This window comes from Cynoglossus semilaevis, chromosome 8 (genome assembly GCF_000523025.1).
Source record: "Cynoglossus semilaevis isolate Cse_v1.0 chromosome 8, Cse_v1.0, whole genome shotgun sequence".
Taxonomy (NCBI): domain Eukaryota; kingdom Metazoa; phylum Chordata; class Actinopteri; order Pleuronectiformes; family Cynoglossidae; genus Cynoglossus; species Cynoglossus semilaevis.
Window position 1 is genome coordinate 27,050,151 of NC_024314.1, and position 21,822 is coordinate 27,071,972.

A 21,822-nucleotide genomic window follows, 5' to 3' on the forward strand; every position below is an offset into this window, starting at 1 on the left:
AGCAACAAAAACTTCAACTCCTCGGGGTAACACTGACATTTTTATTTCTAGAGTTTCATTACAGCAGTGTAAATTCAAAGATATTTCTCAAAGATGAAACACCCGCCCACTCCTCAGCCTCACAGTAAGGTTTTGTTCTTTTAAAAAAAATCTGATTTTTTTTCCTCTGCGTTATTTGTGACATTTGTGCCCTGTTGTTAGAAGTGTTTCAGCATCACAGAGCATGGATGTAAAGGTAAGTTTTAATGTTACATGCTATGATGTAGCAGGCTGCTGCCACCTAGCGGTACAGTCAGAAACGGTCAAAAAACGATTTTCGTCTGTTTGTTTACAGCTCTATGACTGTGGAGACAATAACTTTTGTAAGTTTTTTTAAATTATTATTTCGATTCACGGTAATATGTACTTTGTATCAATGTCAAAAAATATGTTTTATATATTTTAAGCATGCCCTGGAAACATGACTAGCCTTGAAAACAGTTGTGAATCTTCGCCAAAGAGTTGCTGTTGTAGAGGACGTGAAGACAGTTCAGACCTAAATGATGTAAGTTTTTCTTCTGAAATAGTTTAATATTGTGTAAAATTATTCAATATCCCCTTATTGGTCATAAAACAGTTATATAATTGAAGGTAAAACGAAATTTTTCTTTGTATTTGACAGTGACAGACAAATCAATCAAATAGTCTTCCACTAGATGGCAACAGATTGCCATAAAAAAAAAAGAGACTCAAAATTATTGAAAATCTTTGCCTGCCTTTCATCAATTCCTCCAAGTATATAAACATTGTGTTCAACCAAACAGGCCCAGAGTTAGTTTTTTTTTTTTTTCAAATTTCAAACTTATTTCAGGTGGACCTTTCGTACGTAGAACAGGCTTGTTATGCAGACGCAAGGAGCCAAGTTTCACCACACAGACAGAAAGACACGCCCTCCACTGATTCCGTATCTGGTTGTGGGACTGGTGACGGGGTCACAGAGAAAACAGTCTGTTCTACATTTGCGTCTCCTTCAACTGTCGTTCACGATCTGAACACTGAACTTTGCGGATGTAACAAGTCCCAGGTTAAAACTCACGATGCAGAAACTCAAACAGTCGAGGTACTCACTGCTGAGACACGTGACGCCTCCACTCAGTGCACTGACTCAGAGGACAGAATGTCCATAGTTCCCTTGGTCAACCTTCCACCTGTTGATAGGCCCTTGTTGGTGAAAAAATCCTCCACAGGGGGGCAGAGTCTCACTGCTGCACACTCTAACGTGCACGCAGCCTTAACTGCCAGCAGGGGGCAGTACACACCCAGCAGTAACCCTGTGGCTAATTTCCTTCAAGTCAACAGCCAGCTCTCTAGCAACAGGCTCGATGACAACATGTTCCTCCAGACGGTACTTCAACACGTTCCAGGTGCTTTGAGCGAAACTGGTGGCGGAGTTAAAAGTGATTAAATAATCACAGTCGAGTTTGTTAGACACCACGTTTGTGTCACAGTGGAGCAGGAAAGAGAGGGAAGAGGTGAGGGAGGGGGGGGACGTCATACAGGCCCTGTGATGGAAGAGGAGAGGAGAGGAGAGGGGAGGAGGAGGTCATGTCTGCCAGTGGAGTCAACAGACCCTCAGATGAGACTGGACCGCTGCAGGAAACAGCTGATGTTTGGCTCCTGCTCAGACAGAGAAGAATCGAGTAATGACGTGGACGGAGGAGTGATGGACCGAAGGATGGATTTAAAAAAAAAAAAAGTTCTCCCATTCCACAATATTTATCGTTTTAAATGTCATGTGTTTTGTTCCAAAAGCGTTTTGTTCCAGAAGCAGTTCCAGGGAAAATAAATTGGACTAAACCCAGCCGTCTTTCAATAACTCACGACTTTTTATTTCTTTCTCCATACACATATTCAAGTGATAAGATTTTTAATGAAGATATTAATACTTTATTCCAATATAAACTCTAGCAAAAACATGTACAGCTCCGACCATAGATAAACTATACGCCACTCTATTATTGTGTTTTGTTGTAAACTGTACAAATGTGTAGTTGGCTCACATAAAAATAATAATAAAAAAAAACAAACGTAACATTTCACCATAGTTACACATCACTTGTCCTCACTGTGGGGGGAGGACGGTGTCAACACAACCAGATGCTAAGAGCTGAACAGCACACACTGTGTGGCAACCAACACGAAGGATATTTGATCGACACAAACTTCAACTAAACAGGACTATGGAGCGACACTTCCATATGCACCGTACAAAACTAGTGATTTTTAAGACACCTCATTTAGAACTGAAATTATGCTAATAGCTTAAACATTGGCCGGTATCAGCCGATACTGCAGACCGGTAATACCGTGCCATTACTGTGTTAGTATCACAGTCTGAACGACCTTTGACCTGTTGTTTTGAAACATTGACAGATTATCTTTTAATGAAAAAAGTAGAGGGATAAGATTGGAATCATTTTGAATCCATGAAAAAAGTAGAGGGATAAGATTGGATTCATTTTTTGAAACATTGACAGATTATCTTTTAAAAATGACCTATGGACCAGTACAGGTCCCCGAACCGGGGGTTGGGCACCCCTGGTGTAAATCAAATTTCAAAAGTCCAGTTCTTCTCCCTGGTCTTTTAAACACACCACACTTCTCACACTACATTTTTGCCATCAAGCAAATTACTTTTCAGTCGACTCTTCACTGGACCGATGCTAAGTCGAAAAGTTTTAGGATAGATTTTAAAACATGTCTGATCATGTGGGGTGGGGGGGTGGAGGGGTACAGGATTAGATATATATAAAACACCAACACCGAACCACTACATTCAACTCACAGACCTGAGTATGCAAACTGCATCAATAGCACCCCCTACAGGACAGAAAGGGGAGCTACATGCGCTGTATTTACAAACACTTCCTTCATATTCCTCCTTGACATGACACGTTTAAATTGTTTTGTTCGTATTAAAGTAATTAAACAATAATTTTTATGGTTTTGGACAAATTTCAGACAAATCATGAAGCTTAGAAACATACAGTAAGTGTTTAAACCAACTGTGGCAAAATGAAGGGTCGGGGGTCGAATCTGGTACGCCTCATCATTTTATGTGGCCCACCAGAGCTTGACATGCGGATGCTGTCTATAATAAAAGTCTAAATTATAGAGTCTAAATGTGCAGTGGACGGGTTAAATACAGTGGTCGAATCCCACGTCTGTAACGAGGGGCATGTACAGATGTATTTTGGAGGGGCAGTTGCTCAGTGAAAAAAAAGTTAATCCTGTTTGGCCATAACTTTCGGCCTCCAGCCGGAGTCTAATAATAACCACAGAAGTCAACAGGGGACGTAGAGGATTTTCTGGGTCTCGACAGAGCGGTGCAGAATTGTCCGTTTGGTGTTGTTGCACTGAGCTACTTTAACAGTGTTGGAAACACAGAAGCGTCACACGGCTTTGCTTTACTTTACGAAACAATACCAGTAAAATACACAGAGAGAGAGAGTCCTACACTCCTCCACTTCAAACACGAGAACCACAGACAGTAACTCTGCTACTTGTACAGGAGGCTATGGAAGAAGAGGACGACAATGTAAACGTAAACAAAAAAACAATATCATGAAAATATGATATTTCATATCAATTCAAAGGCAAAATGTGCACACGTGTGACATGTGATTATACACACACACAACCGATTGGAGGAAAAAAAATCGTCATTAGGCGACGTCACAAAAAAACACAGGCACCAACGTCATCATGTGGAGACGGAGACGAGCGACTGAAATGTCCTCATGGTTTTAGTTCAATGTAGTGTCTCATAAAATCCAAATCACACACTCAGATATGACCATGGTTTTAGTTCAATGTAGTGTCTCAGAAAATCACACACTCAGAGATGATGGCTGATGATTTGTTCAAAAAAAGTTAAGGATTAAGTTAAAGATCTGAAACTGACTAATACTTTGATACTTTGACCATTTGTAAATTGTGCAAACACAACAACAACAAACCAAAAAATGGTTGTGTAGTAGTGCAGTTATGATGTCATCAGAGCCAGGATTTTGTTCAAGAAAACACTGACGTTTTATTATTAATTTTCTTTTATAATTATTATTAGGTATTTAAATAATAATAATAATAATTTCTACACTGTATTCTGTTGTCCATTATTGACATATTATATTATTTGATTCTATTTAAAAACCTTAATAAAATAAAATAGACATTAAATTTTATTGAACTGAATAATAATGTAAAGTGATACTTTCCTGACTGTGGATCACAGCACTGGCTGAGAGCTGTTTTTACTGAGTCCCTCTATGGATTGAGTCTCTTTACATCACATCACTCTTTATGTTGTTTTCTGGTAAAACAAAAGTGGAGAAAAAAAAAGGAAAATTAAAGGTGGTCTGAATGCCTGGTGGAGAAATTTGCTGATGACGAAAGCAGCTTCAACTCCAGTTTTCACGCCACTTCACCTTTAACGTAGAGTGAAAACAACACTGACGTCACCATTTCTGGATTCCTTACACTCAGTGCTTTGAAATAATTGACATTATTAATAATAATTGAAACACAAAGAAACATGACCGACCCTGACCCTCTGCGTGTTCCTGTACAACTGACAAAACACTCAAGGAGAGTGAAATGACCAACCCCTGAACTCTGGTTAGTCCACGTCAGATGCGTCATTGTCCGACAGGTGGTAGTTTGAACCTTTGACTCGAATGTACTCGATCTGCCGCCCTTCGTCTGAATCTGAGGCGCCGCAGGAGCACAGCTGGTTTTCAAACAGAGCCTCGATCTCCTCCAGACGCCGGCCTTTGGTCTCCGGCAGACAACCGTAGATGAAGATGAAGCCCAGCAGGGCCAAACTGGAGTAGAGGAAGAAGGCTCCTGAGAGAAGAACACAAAGGTAAAAAAAAGTCTGTTTGTAGTAGAATGTTGGACCTTTAGAGCAGAAGTCTTAAAACCTGGATTCAAACCATGAACTGTTTTCTGTGCGGGACCGTGTTGCTCATTCTCCCTTTTTGAGCCACGATAAAACACATATTTTATGTTTAAATTAATTGATCTTCTTGTCTCGATTCACTCAGGGGGAAACCTGAGCCTGTTTAGTTGAATATAAAGCTGATATAATCACAGGAATTGAAGAAAGACAACCCAGGATGTTTTTTTTAGTTTGTAAAGCCAACTGCAGTCTGAAAATCATACAGGATGTTATTGAACTCCCAATTGACCAATGGTGTGAATGGTGTTCACTATTCACTCTAGAGTGAATCTAAGGTCCACCAGGATTAGGCGTACCAAAGATGGAGACCGTCAGTGACAGACGGAAAAAAAAAAAAAATGAAGGAACGGCCTTATATCGATCTGTGACTCGTTGCGACCCAGGACGCCTCCGCCTCCATCGCCACTCCTGATGGATTGATCTACGGCTTCAGAAAAGGTCACCTTCCTCCTGTTTAAAAAAAGAAGCCTGCTGTTGAGCCACTTTGGCCGAGGAGGATATGAAAAATGATTGCCGCCAACTCAAGGTGTCGCCCAGCTGTGACCGCGTCGCCGGTGTTGACGTGAGGTGAGGAAGAAAGGATACAACACAACATCATCTGTATGGAAATATATTGCCTTAGAGCAGGAAGGTCACTGACCAATCATTAATCAATATCTGAAGGGAAGTTGTTCTCCTGGCATGAAGAAAATACGAATGTTCAAGACCAGTGAGTGAAGCAACTGTTTGCTGGTTCAATTCCCGTGTGTTGTTTTCTTGTTGCGTTTCTCTGGCTATGCGTTTTCAGACATTGCAAATTGCGAATTAACTCAAGTTTTTCCTTTAAATTGATCACATTGAATCTCAAGTCTCGAATGCATGACATTAAAGCCGTGGTTCCCAACGTTTTATTATCCGTTTTTTCCGCAAGTCTGAGTGAGAGGAGTTCACATGCAAAACAAAACACAATCTCTATGTATGTAAGGTGAATATATTTTGTATTTTATATTATGACCTGAAAAAAAATGGTTCCATTAAACCACTGATGAACCTCAGTCATTTTTTTCCGGATCTTTTTGACCACAGTTCAAACAAAAACAACAACAACAAAAACATCTCAGACTCGTCCCTATATCAAATCCATTTATCTCTAGTTCTGACTTTTCCCCCCCCCTGAGTTTTAGAAAAGTTCTTCGGGCTCCAATTCTTTTAATAAACCTTTTGTGAAAGGGATTCGATCTGCTGATGGATAAACAGACGAGACAGGCACATCAACCCTGTCTGTGTTTCCAGAAGGACATGATTGGTTGAAAAAAAAAAAAAAAGATTAAAAAGAGTCAACTGACATTGACACAGTCACGACTTCAAACCTGAATATTTCAAAACGGCACAAATTAAAAGATATATTTGTATTAATATTATTTGTGTCCGGACTGCAATACCTCCATGACCTCTGGGGGGAGGAAAAGAACACAGGTACCACAGAGCAGGTAAGAAACTGACCGTAGTAGGTGAGGTACTGGGCCAGGTGAAGGAAGGTGAGAGACACCAGGATGTTGAAGGTCCAGTTGACTCCTGCCGCGCAGGCGTTCCCCGTGCTGCGGGCCCACAGAGGGTAGATCTCTGAGTTGATGGTCCAGGGCATCGGACCCATCCCTGAAACAGAGAAAAGAGGTAAAAGACCCTTAGAAGGATGAGGTGGTCAAAGATGGATGTTTGAGTGTTCTGAGAAAAATAATAAAAAATGTTCGACAGACACTACATATATGTGTCTGTTACCTGGAGCGAAGGCTGCGAGATAGAACACGAGACCCAGTAGAACCAGCCAGGAGTAGGAGGAGGGGCAGTAGTTGTAGGCCCAGTAGGTCTGATCCTTCATGAGGCTGAAGTTGGAGCATCTAGAGCGGGAGCAAAATTTAAACAATAATCCAACAGTCTAATTCAGGGAGAGTCAAACTCATATCCACTGGGGGGCCACATCAGTAATACAGTTCCCCTTGAAGGGCCGGTTGTAACTGGAAAACTGTATAGATCAGGGGTCCACAACCCCTGGTCCGTGTACCAGTACCAGTCCATAAGTCATTTGGTACCGGGCTGCAGTGAGACACAGTGAAAATATTTTAAGATAATAGGTCACAAGTGACGGGTGGTACTGGGTGATCAGTCCTGGGAACAGAAAAGGTCGGGAACCACTGGTATGGATGTAACGACTCCATCACAGACTAATACATGTTTCTCTAATTAATTATTATTTATTCAAGCTACATATATTGTTAATTTGCTGTGTAATAAAACTTGCATGGACTTTACTAAATGCTTTTTAAGCTCCCGTGGGCCACACAAAACGGCTTGGCGGGACGCATTTGGCCCCCGGGCCTTGAGTTTGACACATATGGTCTAATGTCTAATAGGAATAGACTGTAGACCTGCAGAATTTGACCACTGAATGTTATTTAAAATAAACACATGTTGATGTCTGTTAAGGACAAATATATGAGGTGGCGGGCCAGATTTGGGCTAGTTAGTCTAGTGAGACACAAAGTACAAAAAATGTACTTCAGTTTTACTGAATGACTTCATTCAGCGATGTCATTAAGGTAGCAAAAAAATCAGTTTGAGGGAGACGGGTGAGACGTCACTGCTATTCACCCCTTTTTATTCACGGACCTCAGTCCATGAACAGGTTAGAAGGAAGCCGCCTCCATCTACAGCGTTGCTTCCTGTACCGCTGTGTCCTGAACACATGCACAGGCGGGTGCAGCATCCTGTGACTCACCTGCCCCACGCTGCCTGCTCGGTGGAGGCCTTATTGACAGGAACACAGGAGGAGGCCAGGAGCGCAGAGCCGTTCTCACGGTAACAGAAGCCACAGCCAGGGTCCAGCATGCACGGCTCACACAGCCTGCAGGACGGACAAAGCGCACACAACATTTTCTGTGGTTCCTTGAAACTATGTGCGAATGAAAGAAGTTACGTTTTTTTTTCCAACCCAAAAATCAATTACGTCAACAAATACTTCAACCTTTTCTCTTTGGAAGAGATAAAACGAAATAAAGTGCCGGGTAATTACAGAGCAGCAGACTGATGTGGGTGGAGGGAGAAGGATGAAGACGAGAGGCAGGAACACAAAGAGAGGTGAAGGTTAATGCACTGTACACGACTCCACCAGAAGAGGCTCTAACACAGAGCTGCTCTCAGCCACTGCTAATTGAGACTCGCCTCATTACCCAAATAAAATTAATGTTCGCAGCATTCCCCAGTCACAGGAAGTGATGACTCAGGATTAAGAGCAAAAATAAATGGCGTGTGATCCGTCCCTCTGAGGTCAATGGCCTGTGTGTACGATAACTGACTTACCAGGATTTTTCTATAGTTTCTATTTTCTCACAATTCACCGACTCACTGTGAAGTCTGGGCCTGTTTAGTTGAACACAACGACTTATTGAACTGGCAGGAATAGAAGAAACACACAGATCAAGACATCGCTGTGTGTCAAAGATTTTCTGTCACATTTTCTGAGTCTTCTTGTTTTGTTTTAGCTTTTTTTTGCCATCTGCTGCCACCTAGTGTACGACTATATTATCTCACCACAAACAGTTTTCAATGAGTCGATCGCAAGGTAGTACTGGTACATGAGAAATTAAAAATAAGAATTGAAAATATAGTCATGTATTGAATCATACAGATCCGTTTAATCCAAACGTTTCAACATAAATATAAATAAATACAAATATATAAAGTATATTCTGTCTGGTCATTTTAAAAGTAGCTCAAGTCAAAGTCAAAGAAAGTCAAAGTCAAAGTTTTGACAGCCCTGGATTAGAGAGGATCTTCTGTTCACTTTTCAACTTTGAATCATGCTAAAGGTCACGGGGGTCAAACTACAGTCGAACTCCCTCTGAAGGCATCCTTTAATGAGACGTCCCATCTGCAGTAGACCGGCTTTGATGGTGCTGTGGTCAGCCAGGAGTGTGTGTGTGTGTGTGAGACAGAGAGTGAGGGTGGGCGAGAGAGACAGAGAGAGAGAGAGAGAGAGAGCTTCTGTGGAGTAAAGTGAACTCAATGAGGCCACGACAGCGTGGTAAAAGCACTCATCTCGTCTAAACTCCCTCTGTGTGTCTGTGTGTGTGTGTCTGTGTGTGTGTGTGAGAGCAGAGCTGCCAGTCCATTAGGCGTTGTTTGTTGTTATGATGAAAGATGGTCGTTACACATGAGACCCATCTCGTGTGTGTGTGTGTGTGTGTGTGTGCAAGTGAGGAGTAAATTGGGACAGGGAGGAATCTGATCTGTGGTTGGCACAGGGAGACAAAGTGTGTGCATGTGTGTGTGTATTCACCCATTTCACATCATTGTGTTTGGAGACAGTGGCCAAGTCGTAGCTGATTCTGAACATACACAATGGACTTGGACCAGCTGAGAGTACCAGGTGACGTAAACACATTTATTCTGGGAACTCGTGACTCGTCACGTTAAAGAACATTTATTCTGGGAACTCGTGACTCGTGATGTTGTTAAAGGAACAGGCTTTAACTCGGAGGATGGCTGGTTCAAATCCCAGTCCCAAGTCAGGGTGGAAACACACGACATCCAATATCAGTTAAAGGTTATATTCAGTTTTCGATGTGATAAATAATTGATGTTTTTTGTTTCATTCTGATTTAGTCGTTGGTCAACGAAGGCTCAACTCTGAAGCTGATAGAAACTGGCGATTGTTGGTGTGTTCGGTGTGAACTTACTGGTACTTTGAGCACGAAGAGTTGGCCATGGCAGGATCTAAGGGGTGAAAGGTCACGGGGGGGCTGTGCTGTGCCGATATGAGGAAACCCGTGGCTAAAAGACTCAAACTGAAGCACGTCCCTGTCAAAAAAAGACACAAAAACAACACATGAGAAAAAGACGCTGTACGCTGTGTTAGTGGTTTAACTGATGGTGTTCACTCTGAGGGGCGTACCCACTATGCTGCCCAGGGTCAGCTTCCTGCGGCCCACTCTCTCCACCAACCACACTCCCAGCAGTGTGAAGAGGAAGTTGGTCAGCGTGGCGATGCCGGCTAACCAGATGGCCAGTTTGTCGTCGCGCACTCCTGACATCTGAAGAATGGTGGCGCTGTAGTACCTGTGGAACAAAAAGACACGTAGAATTCAAAGGGATAGGTACAGATGATGGACTGACGTGAACTGTGACCCCGCCCTCGCCAGTGAACAGCTGTGATTGGTCCTGACCACTTGGCGACCAAAGACGTTGGATGAACGATATTTTTTCGTTTTCATTTCAACTAAATTTCGATTATATTTAAGGAGAAATATCTATAACATCACAACAGAAACTGTTGATTTCTTAGAATTATAATTTAGCAAAAAAAATAAAAAATCATCAGCTGACATTAAAAGGAAAGTAGCAGAGTAGAGATACTCAAAAAAAACTATGTTGTACATTGAGTACACATTAATACAATGTTCGGTGCATTTTCTTTATGTGAAGTCGTCAACAGAACAATACTCCCATCAATACAATCAAATCAATTGTTCTTGGTAAATGGCCTCAATCATCATTCAGCCCCACAGACAGCCAACTACTTATCCACCAATCACAGCCTCTCTGGCAGCCGCTCTCCGGTGACATCAGCTATAAATAGTCTCCAGTCTCATCCAGTATAATTACACATCCCTGCCGCTGCGCTGCCTCAGGTAGACAGATTATCTCCAATCATCATCAACAAAGACCTAAACAGGATGCGGTCAACAATGTAGGCACCTGCGTGTGGTCCACTCTCCACGGCAATTATGGCGCCGTGTCAGGGAGCAGGGACGGCGTGTCGCTTGTGTTCATTCTCACACACAAACGCACACGCACACACATATGTACAAGGAGAGGGAATTAGATCTGCAGGAATCCACTTGATGATGTCACCAAGGAGGAGAGACAACATTTCTACCTGTAACCACTTGGACACAGACTCACACACTAAATAATACATTACAATCAAGTGAGCAAAAAAAAAAAAAAAAAAAAAAAAGCCTTATCCCGGTAAACAGGACTTGAATGTTACGGCCAGGCAACGATGGACTAAAAAAAATGAGACTCATGAGATAAAAGACACATCTTTCTGCGTTTAAGAATCTGATGTTAAAACAGAGAATTTCAACCACTGGTCAAAAACAGACTGTGGTTGAACAACATAAGCCACAATTCTGCAAATAAAGTAAAAAAACAAAACAAAACAAGTACCATATTTTCCTGACTATAAGTCGCACCAGCTAAAGGATGAAAAAAAGTGTGACTTACAGGAGTAGCAGATACTGGTACACAAAGCTAGAGTGCCCTCTAGCAGCTGTCAGTGTGAAAATAACATGTGAAATTATATATTTTTAATATATACAGTAAGTTGCACCTCAGAATAAGTCGCAAATCCAGCCTAAGGATGAAAAAAAGTGCGACTTATACTCCGGAAAAAACTGTATAGGCCAAAAAAAATGATATAAAAAAAACAGAATTCTGCTGCGGCATCTTAATTTTCATGGTTTTTTTAGGGTTCATAGATGTGTCCCGTCCAGACTTGAGATCTGAGGGATTTGGATAAAAGCACCTTTCTTTTTTTCTTTCTTCTTCTAGGTTTTTTAATCAGACAGAACAACAGACATGGAGACAGAGAGGAATTTAAAGTCTGGTTAAAGAGCGAGATTTATGTAATGGATGACGCAGAAATGATTTTAAAAAATGTTGGGTTTTTTTAGTGTCAGAGCAGCAGGAGAAAAAAAAAAGACTGATTTTCTCCGTAACCACTGCAGCCTGCTGACGTCTGATTTCAGACTCCGTGATTTCAGTCTCACACACACACACACACACACTGTTCTCACTTAAAAACCACAAGGCAAAATTGCTGGCACTAAGTGTTTTTTTCTTCTTCTTCTTCTTCTTCTTCTCCTCTGACCACAGCATCACGTCGTGTGTTAAATGTTAAAAGGATTTGAAAAGTCACTTCTTCTCCGACTCTAAGAGCTGCTGACAGCGGCTCGGTGGCTGAAGTGGCTCCTGTCTGAAGTCTGATAACTGTGATTATCCATCCTACTGCACTTAGGTGATAACCAGCCGCCTGCCTACGTTGGCGTTAATGACGAGCACGCTGAAGAAGGCGGCGCCGAGAGAGAGAGAGAAAAATGGCGTTTCACCGACAACTTTGTGCCGCGGTGAAAGAAGCCAACGACAGAGTGAGGAGACGAAACGAAACTGGAAATCAACGCACAGGGAAACACGGCAGTTCAACAGTGTCGTAAAAAAAAAAAAAACTCCGCCAAGACGAGAGTACATCACTTTGATGGCTACACAAAAAGAAAACTGCAGTACAGAGAGCGGCCTGTGTTTACTCCGCTGTGTCATTAAACTCCAGTGGGGGGCATCTTTTTCAATCTTCTGTCACTTCAGCAGTTCGATTTTAACGTTTCTCCGCGTGTGAGATCGATCAGACTGACACTGTGTACTTTATACCTACTGTACTGTAGTAACAGTCGAGGTAAATAATCAAAGTGTTTTGTGCTTCCTTCAGGCCCCTGCAGTCGACTCAAAGTACCTCTACTACCCCCTGCAGGACAAAAACTCCAAATGGAACATTTCACGTCATTCTAGGACAGAGGCTGAGGACCATATGGAATATGACCACGGGCCACACAATGACCCCCGGACCAGACTTTGGACCTGTAGTATATATTAGTAGTATATTATATCATTCTAGTATCACATATATTTCATATATGTAAAATATAATGTATATATTACCTTAAATGTAATATATAATGTATATATTACACCTGCCTTACATGCAGAGGGTCCTGGGTTCAATTCCCAGAGGATCCACACATCACTAATGGTGCCTCCTGAGTGACAGCCAGTGTGGGCTGAAAAGACTCACACTGTAAATGTCACCATTGTTGGACTGAATTATAATTATATTATTATTATAATGAACAGTTTTATTATTGTTGTTTTCAATTTAAAAAAATAAAAGTAAAATTTTATTTATCATACATCAACAAGCAGGCCTGCATTCACCGGTAATAATATATGCATAATGCAAGAAAATACACACTGACACACCCACAGCTGCGATGCACAAACACACACTGTGCATTAGAGGGGGTGCAGAAAAAAAAAAAAAAAGGAAAGGTGTGATTTGTCCCTGACCCCGGTCTAAAAATGGAAACATGGATCCACACGTTTGGTCATGCTTCAAATCCAGCTCCTTCATCCAGTAGATTGAAGGGCATTGACATCAGCCCAGGCTGAGGCAGAGTGAGACGGACAGAGAGGGAGGGGAGGGGAGGAGGGGGGTGAAGGGGGTGAGACGGAGGTGGTGTTGTGTAAATGAAGGAGGACAGTGACAGGTGGGAGGGAAAATATGCGTGTGCACGTTTCACGGTTACATTTTATGAATCCATTCCAGATCTTCGTTGTCATTTACACCTGACAATATGTCCGGGCTAAATGTGTTTGTCGGTGCGTTAGCGTCAACGTTCAGACGTTCAAGTCACAGCAGAGGAGGAGGAAAAGAAAAAACCCACATAAATATTGTTCTGTGATTTTTTTTTTTTTGTTTGTTTAACAAAAGTAAAGGTTGGAAGATGCTTTTCACTCTCACTGTCTGCACACTTTAACGCCCCCTGCAGGGTGTGCGAGTTCAGAAATACACTCTTCAAATACACTCTTAATGAATCAATATTACAAAACAGAACTCACATCGTAGAAACCTAAGGAATTAGTGTTGCATGTGGTTCCTCTGGGACTCGAACCCAGGACCTTCTGCATGTAAGGCAGATGAGTTTAGGAAGGTGTGCAACTGCAACAATATGGACCTTTTTTTTTTTTTTTTTAATTCAGTGGTTCCCAAACTGGGGGATGTGGTCCTTTGAGGGACATGGAGGAAAAATTTAATTATTTTTTTTTGATACACAAAAATGTATCTATGCATTCTGTTTTTAGGTATTAAGGTGAGTGTTTTTTTTATTAAAGTATGAGAGCATTTGCAGCAACAAATAGCTGCGAATGTGTCAACGTTGAGGGGCGGGGTAGAACAAAAGTTGCCTGAAATGTTTGCGTAACACTGGTCTTATTGACCCACTGGCCTCATCATTTTGCCTCTTGTAGGTCATGGAAGGTTAATGTACAGATCTCTCTACGGTCCGCCAACAGGTCAGAACTATAATCGCAGTTTTCACGTCTAACCAAGACAAACTGACGTCCGGCTGAAAGTGACTCCACGAGTGGGATCCCATCAGCTGTGTCGGCCTCGTTATGAATGTTGTCATTAAGTCGGAGGCGGAGAGTAAAGTGAGCTAACGACCTTCAACACCTACATCTGCTGAAGGATGATCGCTAAAGTTTTTCAAATTTTTCTTCACAAACCAGATTTGCACTGATGTGAAGTTTACTCTGCCTCCAGACCACGAGCCACAAACTCACACCTCCTTTCACTGACTATTAAATTACAGAGGTCAAATCTAGAAACACTAAACCTGGAGGTGAAGGTGGTGACTCACCCACTCACTCACCCACATCTCCCACCTGACTAAACCCCACCGCGGCCTTTTCCTCTAATTTTGGTCCATTTCAAAGTGAACCAGACCAAAGCGTCAGTGTCTCCCCCTCCTGACGGAGCGGCACTCAGTGACACGACACTGATCTGATTATGTTACTTTGTAACAGTATGGATTCAGAGGGAGCTGAGGACCACAGGAGGAATCAGCTGGGGTGGTGCAGTCAGTGTGTGTGTGTGTGTGTGTGTGTGAGAGAGAGAGAGAGAGCAGGAAGTAGTGAGTGAGTGAGTGAGCGCAAAAGAACAAGTGACTGGGTGAGTAAGAGCGCAAGTGGTGAGGTGTGAGAGCTGGGAAACAGAAGGAGACAGGAAGTGAAAGTGAAGGGAGAGAGAGAGAGAGAGAGAGAGAGAGAGAGAGTTTGAAGGATGAAGGAAAGAACGGTAACTGGAGATGTTAGAGATAGAATGTGGGCGAGAAGAATATGAAGGGAGAGAGAGAGAGGGAGGGAGAGAGGGAGGGAGGGAGGGAGGGAGAGTGAGGAAGAGACACGGGGAGGATGTGTGAATGTGTGTGGCTAATTTTGTGTATGTGTGTGTGTGTGTGTGTGAGGTATAGAGAGAGAGAGATGAAGATGGATGTTCTCTTGGGAACCGGCCTATTTTTCAAATGAATGCATACAAACACTACGGCTTTGTCACGTCCCAGGATCTGGTTCAGAAAAGACTCCTGACAGGAAACCACTGCTCCACCTGATCACATGGACTGAGGTGACACACACACACACACACACACAGGAGGCTTCAAGTGTGACGTCTGCAGATGTCTATTATCATGAAGTCAAATTAAATACGGCGGAGTCCCCAGGTACGAGTTCTAACCCGTTCTCCAACAGCTCTCGTGTCTCGATTCACTCGTTTCTACATCGAATTATCCCCAATAAAAATAACTAAGAACCAAATGATTTGTTCCCACCCTCCAAAATAATCTAATAATCTAATTTTTCCACCTATTTAAACATCAGAAACATAGATATAAACAAATATATTGATAATATAATAATAATAATAATAAAAAATACATTTTATATTATTGTTATAAAAATGGGTAAAATAACCCAGTGAGGGAGACAGCGCCACAGAGTGTCAGGGTCACTAAGTGTAGAAGAAGGATAATATTTTATAATTTTTCAAATATTTTTTTCATTTTAAATTTAGTTGGATAAATTGAACACTTTCCTCATATCTGGAGCAACATCTTGCAACAGTTGCCGACCCGTAACATGGAATACTCATTATTTCAGGAAGCTCGTATCTCGGGGTTCCACCGTATAAACACGTCATCCTGCTCTCGACATAAGGTATAAAGTCACCTTAGGCGCCATCTACAGGAGAGGCCAAGACGATAACTCAGATCCTCACAAAATAAATAAATTAAATTAAAATGACAATGGCTGCGATAGAGGGCGCCAAACCTTAATCTCCAGCACCCAGAAACTGGAGATGAAGTCACTATGGGTTGTTTTTAAATAAGTTCCTGCTCAACAGTACCATTCAACGGTACCATTCAACGGTACCATTCAATGGTACCATTCAACGGTACCATTCAATGGTACCATTCATGGGAGCGTAACACCTGAAGTGTTTCCAGTATTGTCACCTCCTCTTCGTCACCACTTCAAGTGATTAGTAACAGCTGTGTCAAGCTGCTGAATCGCGTCGCTGGTGTCAAATGTGCAGCAGACTGGGGCAGATGTCAGTCGCTCTTTTGTGCTTCTTCAACACGTATTTACGCGGCTTTAACGCATGCCTCGCTGCGTGGTTCCTAAAACGCAACCGTGTGTGTGTGTGTGTGTGTACACACAGTGTTTTTGTGTGTTTTTGATTAGAGGGAGAATTAGAATTTTTCTCATTAGAGATTGTCTGGCTGTGCCTCCAGTGGAAACAGTGGGGGAGGTTTCTATGATTAAGCTGCTCAAGAGAACACACACACACACACACACACACACACACACACACAGGAAAACAAATCTGGGATTAAAATTCCAATTATTTGGAGAATCTTTCAACAAATGACAAAAAACAAAACAACCCAAAACAAACAAACAAAAAGACTCCCACACCCACACACAGACACCCCACCGGGTTGACGTGGGACGGCCAGAACCATGCAGTTCTGTCGGCGTGCTGACCATGTGACGGCGGCGTCTCTGTGACATTTGTCTGTGGACCATCTGTGGGAGACAACTGGTCTGTGTCACAGACACGACACCCCACAGTCACACCACTGCATGTCATACTGCGTTGGATTCCACTGTCGCCCAGTGCTACCAGTGTAAACCAAACTCTGCAGCGCCCCCTATCATAGATTCATACGGGTGTTTTTTTTTTAAAAGACTCCACTAATGCCCCACACTCACAAATGTTTCAACACTTTCTAAAAAAATATATAATGACCTCACCCACCATGGCACCGCAACATCTGGAGGGCCCCGCCCCCCACTTTGGGAGCCACATGTTTTAGAGTATGACATCATAATTTAGGGGCTTACCAGTGAGAATGGCACCAACACATTTGCTTTGATGGCTTTGAAATGAAAACAAATATAAATATAAATATATACTGTATATTACATGTTCAAATGTAAGGATTTATATATTTAATATAATATATATTATGTCTTTATCATTAGAAAAAAGTATAACCAAACATAACTTCTGCTTTTGGACACAGAACAATACATATAAAATATATTTACTTTTATATATATATTTTTTATATATATATATATTTAATTATTTTAACCCAAGTTAATCATTTAACCTAATTAACTTTCGTTTCGTTCTAGTTCCTAGTAAACAATGCTGGGATATACAGTATCTGCTTTATCTTCTGGAGGACAGACCGTCCCCTGATGAGCCTGGACCACAGGTCACGACCTTCGTTAAATGACTCATCGCTACAGGGACAAAAAAAAAAAAAAAAGATGAAAGAACACGGTGTTTTCTTTCAGAGAATTGTATTTCCTGTCTCTCTTTGGAAATCCATCTTTTCCTTCCAACCTCATGTCATTTGTCACGACCTGCCGTGCTGCACCTTCCTCCACCTCATCACCATCAATGTCAGGTCTCCGTCCACAGCTGTCCCCTTCCTTCCCCACACAGTCTGATGACCAATCCTGGCTGCAGACACACACACACTCACACACACGGTAACCTTTCCATGCTAGATCATGTGGCTAATGACACTGTTGCTAATTCCAGGGATGCTATCTAATTTGACCCACACTGCTCAGTATTTATGACTGGGAACACAGAGTGCAGTGGTCAAGATGGACGTTTGTATCCAGTGGTCATCAACAACAACATGAAAGGTTGGGTATTTATCTCTTAATCAATATTTATTAGCGCTGTCGATCGATTCAAAGAAGCTGTAGTTTAATATCAATTAATCATGATGTTTATCACTGGGAACATTTTTTATCAGAAAACTCACACAAATTAATTAGAAAATTGTTCATTTCAACAGATCTAGTATTTGTCTAAGTATAAAGTAACTAGTGTGCGTTTCTGAGTGTGTGATCTAGTATTTGTCTAAGTATAAAGTAAGTGTGTGTTTGTGTCACTCACATAACAGCCACACAGAAACACCATGACAGGTATGTGTGAGCGTGTACATGGATACACGTAGCTACCTGTCAGTACACGGTATTCACTGTACCAGTACGTCTGTCTCACACACACAAAGGTCCTTTTAGAAACGCTGCGACAGTCGACAGTCTGGACTCCAGACAATACTTTTCTCACACATGACACAGTCTGACCTCGCCTTCAGCTCTGTGGAAAATACACCAAACTAATGATCGTTTTATATCTCTGCTAACGAGAACCCACTGCTGACGATTGGGCAATTACGTTTTTTTTTTACTTGAACTCGAACAAAATGGAATTATTTCTGTATTTCACGGACATTAAGCCACAGTCTTTTTTCTTCTTCTTCTAATTCTACAAACAGTGACTGTGAAAAACCTGAATGCAGAGATAAGGTGTGTGTGTGTGTGTGTGTGTGTGTGTGTGTAGAGCAGCTTTGTACCAATCTGACTGTAGAAAAGTCAAGCCATATATTCTCTCATAAGGGAGCACTTTTGAAAAGTGGGTTTCTTGGTTTATTACTTCCTAGAACTCTGCTGCTTGGCCGATTACATAAAAAAAATATATAAATATATAAAATATATATTTAAATATATATATAAATATATAAAATATATATATAATATATTAAAAATATATGTTACTGATATCACAAACTCTGATCTCTCTGTCATTCACTCACTGGCGTTACCTTTTCCAATGGTAACAAGCGGAGAAATCGTTAGGTTTGGATGTTCGTGCCGAGTGTTCTTCGTCCGACCGCTGTACGTCATACGCAGCTAATAAAAGACAATGGGTAACAGTTTGGAATCAAGGTGCAGCCCGTCGTATCTCTTGGCCGCGGTGTGGCAAGAATTTATGGCTTTTAATCTGCCGCGGTGACCACCTGAGGGCAGCATTAGTGAACGGAACAAAGAACAAATCTCAGGTATACGGTTTGATTAAAGACTCCTGGAGGTTCAGCGCTCCCATGGAAGTAGGCAGCGGCCCAACTCTATCAGTCCACGTGTCTATTTCGGAGCTTCTCTGTAACAACGAGCTACTTCCTCCTCTTCCTCTCCATGCTCCTGAGGCCCAATTAATACAGAGTCCTGACAACAGGAACATATTTTTGACTATAAGATAAATTAACATCGTAAAATGTGTAGTTAAAGAGTCGGACGAACACGTGGGGTCAACAGGATGTTTTTACTTGGATCATCTCCTCTGTGGCCGACTTGTTTGTGTTTTCATTAGGGCTGTCGAATGAGAGATAGCAGATATCAGATATGCCGATTTCCCAATTACGATATCAACCGATCATACCGATATAGCGGGGCAGTGGTGGCCTAGTGGTTAAGGGAGTTAAGTGCCGTCTGCTCACTAAGGTGATGAGTTAAAGCAGTGTCTCTTACTATTTTCTATCACAGTGCCCCAGTGGATGGAAGTCTTTTCACACTTTATGTACCGCGATTAACGCGTTACTGCTTAATGTCCTAGCTTCATCCATCAAAGATTTAAAAATGTAAACAAACAAAAGTTGAACATTAGCTGCAATTTTAGTTTGAATTCCGATTTCATTCCAATCTGATTCTGGAAGCAGAGACACACACACTCTGTCAACGTGGATGTCTAAATGTCCCCTCTGTCTGAACATATTTCCCTCTGAAGAAAAAAAAGTCTGAGATCGCCATCACCTCTGTTCCTGTCAAGTTCCCGGCCTGAGAGAGTGGAGTGTTGGAGCAGAGCGACAGAGAATATGTGCCTCGGTGGATTGGTTTGCACTTTCCCGTCCAATCTGCCACCTTGCCTCACTGCCCTTTTCTTTTCTTCCCCCTTGTGCCGGCCTGGCGGCTTTAATCAGGGAGACCAGCTGGGGGCAGGAAGGACGGAGCTTGTCTTTAAACCGGCTGATTTACCGGCTCCACAGAACTCTTTTACATTTCTCCAGCTAATAGAGCCGGGCCGGCAGCTCTGCAGCAGGACACAGAGGCAGGTAGTCGACGGACAGATGGGGGAGTACACAGAGATAAGCAGCACAAGGCGTAAGAGAGACCAGTGCTGGAGAAAGACAAAAAAAAAAAAAAAAAAACCCAGACCAGACCAGTTGATTACCACTGAAATCTACAATACCAAAATAGATGAGGGGGGAGGGGAGGGAGGCGGGGGCTCGTAAGAAAAGAACTAAAAAATAAGAAGTCGTAATAAAAAAAGACAGAGTCACTGGGAGAATAAAAAATTCTCAATCCTAGTTTTCGGGTTCCCGACTGATAAGAACGTTTATTCAACAGCTGCAGAATTGTCTAACAGCTGAGTTTACGAGACGTTCTGTGGCAGCTGGTGGCTCCATAGACACTAGGGGGCGTCAGAGATGAACTGTAGAGCCCAGTTTTAGTAACCTGATGCTGACAGTTTTACTACAATTAAATAGAAAACTTAATATTATATTATAGCATCGCAATATATCTCAATATATCAGATTGTTGCCCTTGTATCGTGACACGTATCATCCATAACAATATATATACTGTATATAAATAGATACATATATTTACATATATTTATTTATATATATACTGCATATATGTATATACACCCATATATACATAGATGTATATGTATGTATATATGTATCTATATACATATATATATTATATGTATGTATGTATATATATAAAGCTATAGAGATTGAATATAAAAATAAGTGATATACCCAGAGCTGAGATATAAACACGGCTGAGAGTACACAAGAGTACACACTTGTACCCTGTGTTTGCTCAGTAGATTACTCTTTAAAGCATGCATGTGTGAAATATGCACATAGAGTTGAGGCGCACATAGTTCGTAGCGCTAAATTTAACCACACGTGCACTCAGACACTCAAACACACACACATACACATTTATCTTATTACCCTCGCCTCCCAGCGGTTGCTAGGCAACAGCACACAGCCCCAGATTGTTTACAGAGCAGGAATACAGTTCATCTGAGAGGAGAGGTGACACAGAGACGGATGACATAATCTCCGGCGATGGAAAGATAGAGAAGAAGAAGAAAAGGAGAGAGCCGGCAGTAATGTAATGAGGCGTACGCCCCGCCACGGAGGATGAAAGAAAAGTTCCAGTGATTCAGCGCGGTGCTGCCGACACCCGACAGATATGTCTGGACCTCCTCGGTGTCGAGAGGAGGAGTGGGTGACGTGCAGACACGGTGTCAAGTGTCATCGTTCTGATTAGGGCCAAGGAGGAGAGAGATCACTCCAAGAATCAAGAGTCTCCTGTGGAAACCACAACAGATCTCACTGCAGCAAAGGAAGTCACCAACCACCAGGGGCCAGCGGTGAGGGCATGTGGTACCAGGACATGGTGAAAGTGAAAATGTTTTGAATAAATGACCAGATTTTCCTCTCTCTCTCGCTCAAACACCTCTAATTATTTGATAACACATTTCAAAATTAAAGAGTTTGGAAAAAGCTGCTTAAAAAAGAGAGTAAAAACTAGACAAACATTTGGATTTCAAAATAAAAGACTTCTTACAGGGAAACAGAAATATTACCAAGCAAATACCTTAAAGCAGTGGTTCTCAAACTGTGGTAGGTGTACCACCACTGGTACGTGAGCGCTCTCTAGTGGTACGTGGGGAAAATTAATATTTTCACATTTAAATTTTCAATTGAATAAATCTGAAACAT

General features: G+C 41.9%; 1 protein-coding gene across 1 annotated transcript in view; it reads right to left on the reverse strand.

The window, feature by feature from the left end:
• Positions 1-4,563: 4,563 nt before the first annotated feature.
• Positions 4,564-21,822, reverse strand: part of slc2a13a (solute carrier family 2 member 13a) — a 41,792-nt gene continuing 24,533 nt past the window's right edge. The window contains 6 exon segments of the mRNA XM_008315911.3: positions 4,564-4,884; positions 6,482-6,634; positions 6,758-6,876; positions 7,755-7,880; positions 9,715-9,835; positions 9,930-10,093. Of these exon segments, the coding sequence (XP_008314133.2) occupies positions 4,658-4,884; positions 6,482-6,634; positions 6,758-6,876; positions 7,755-7,880; positions 9,715-9,835; positions 9,930-10,093 (910 nt within the window). The 3' untranslated portion in view covers positions 4,564-4,657.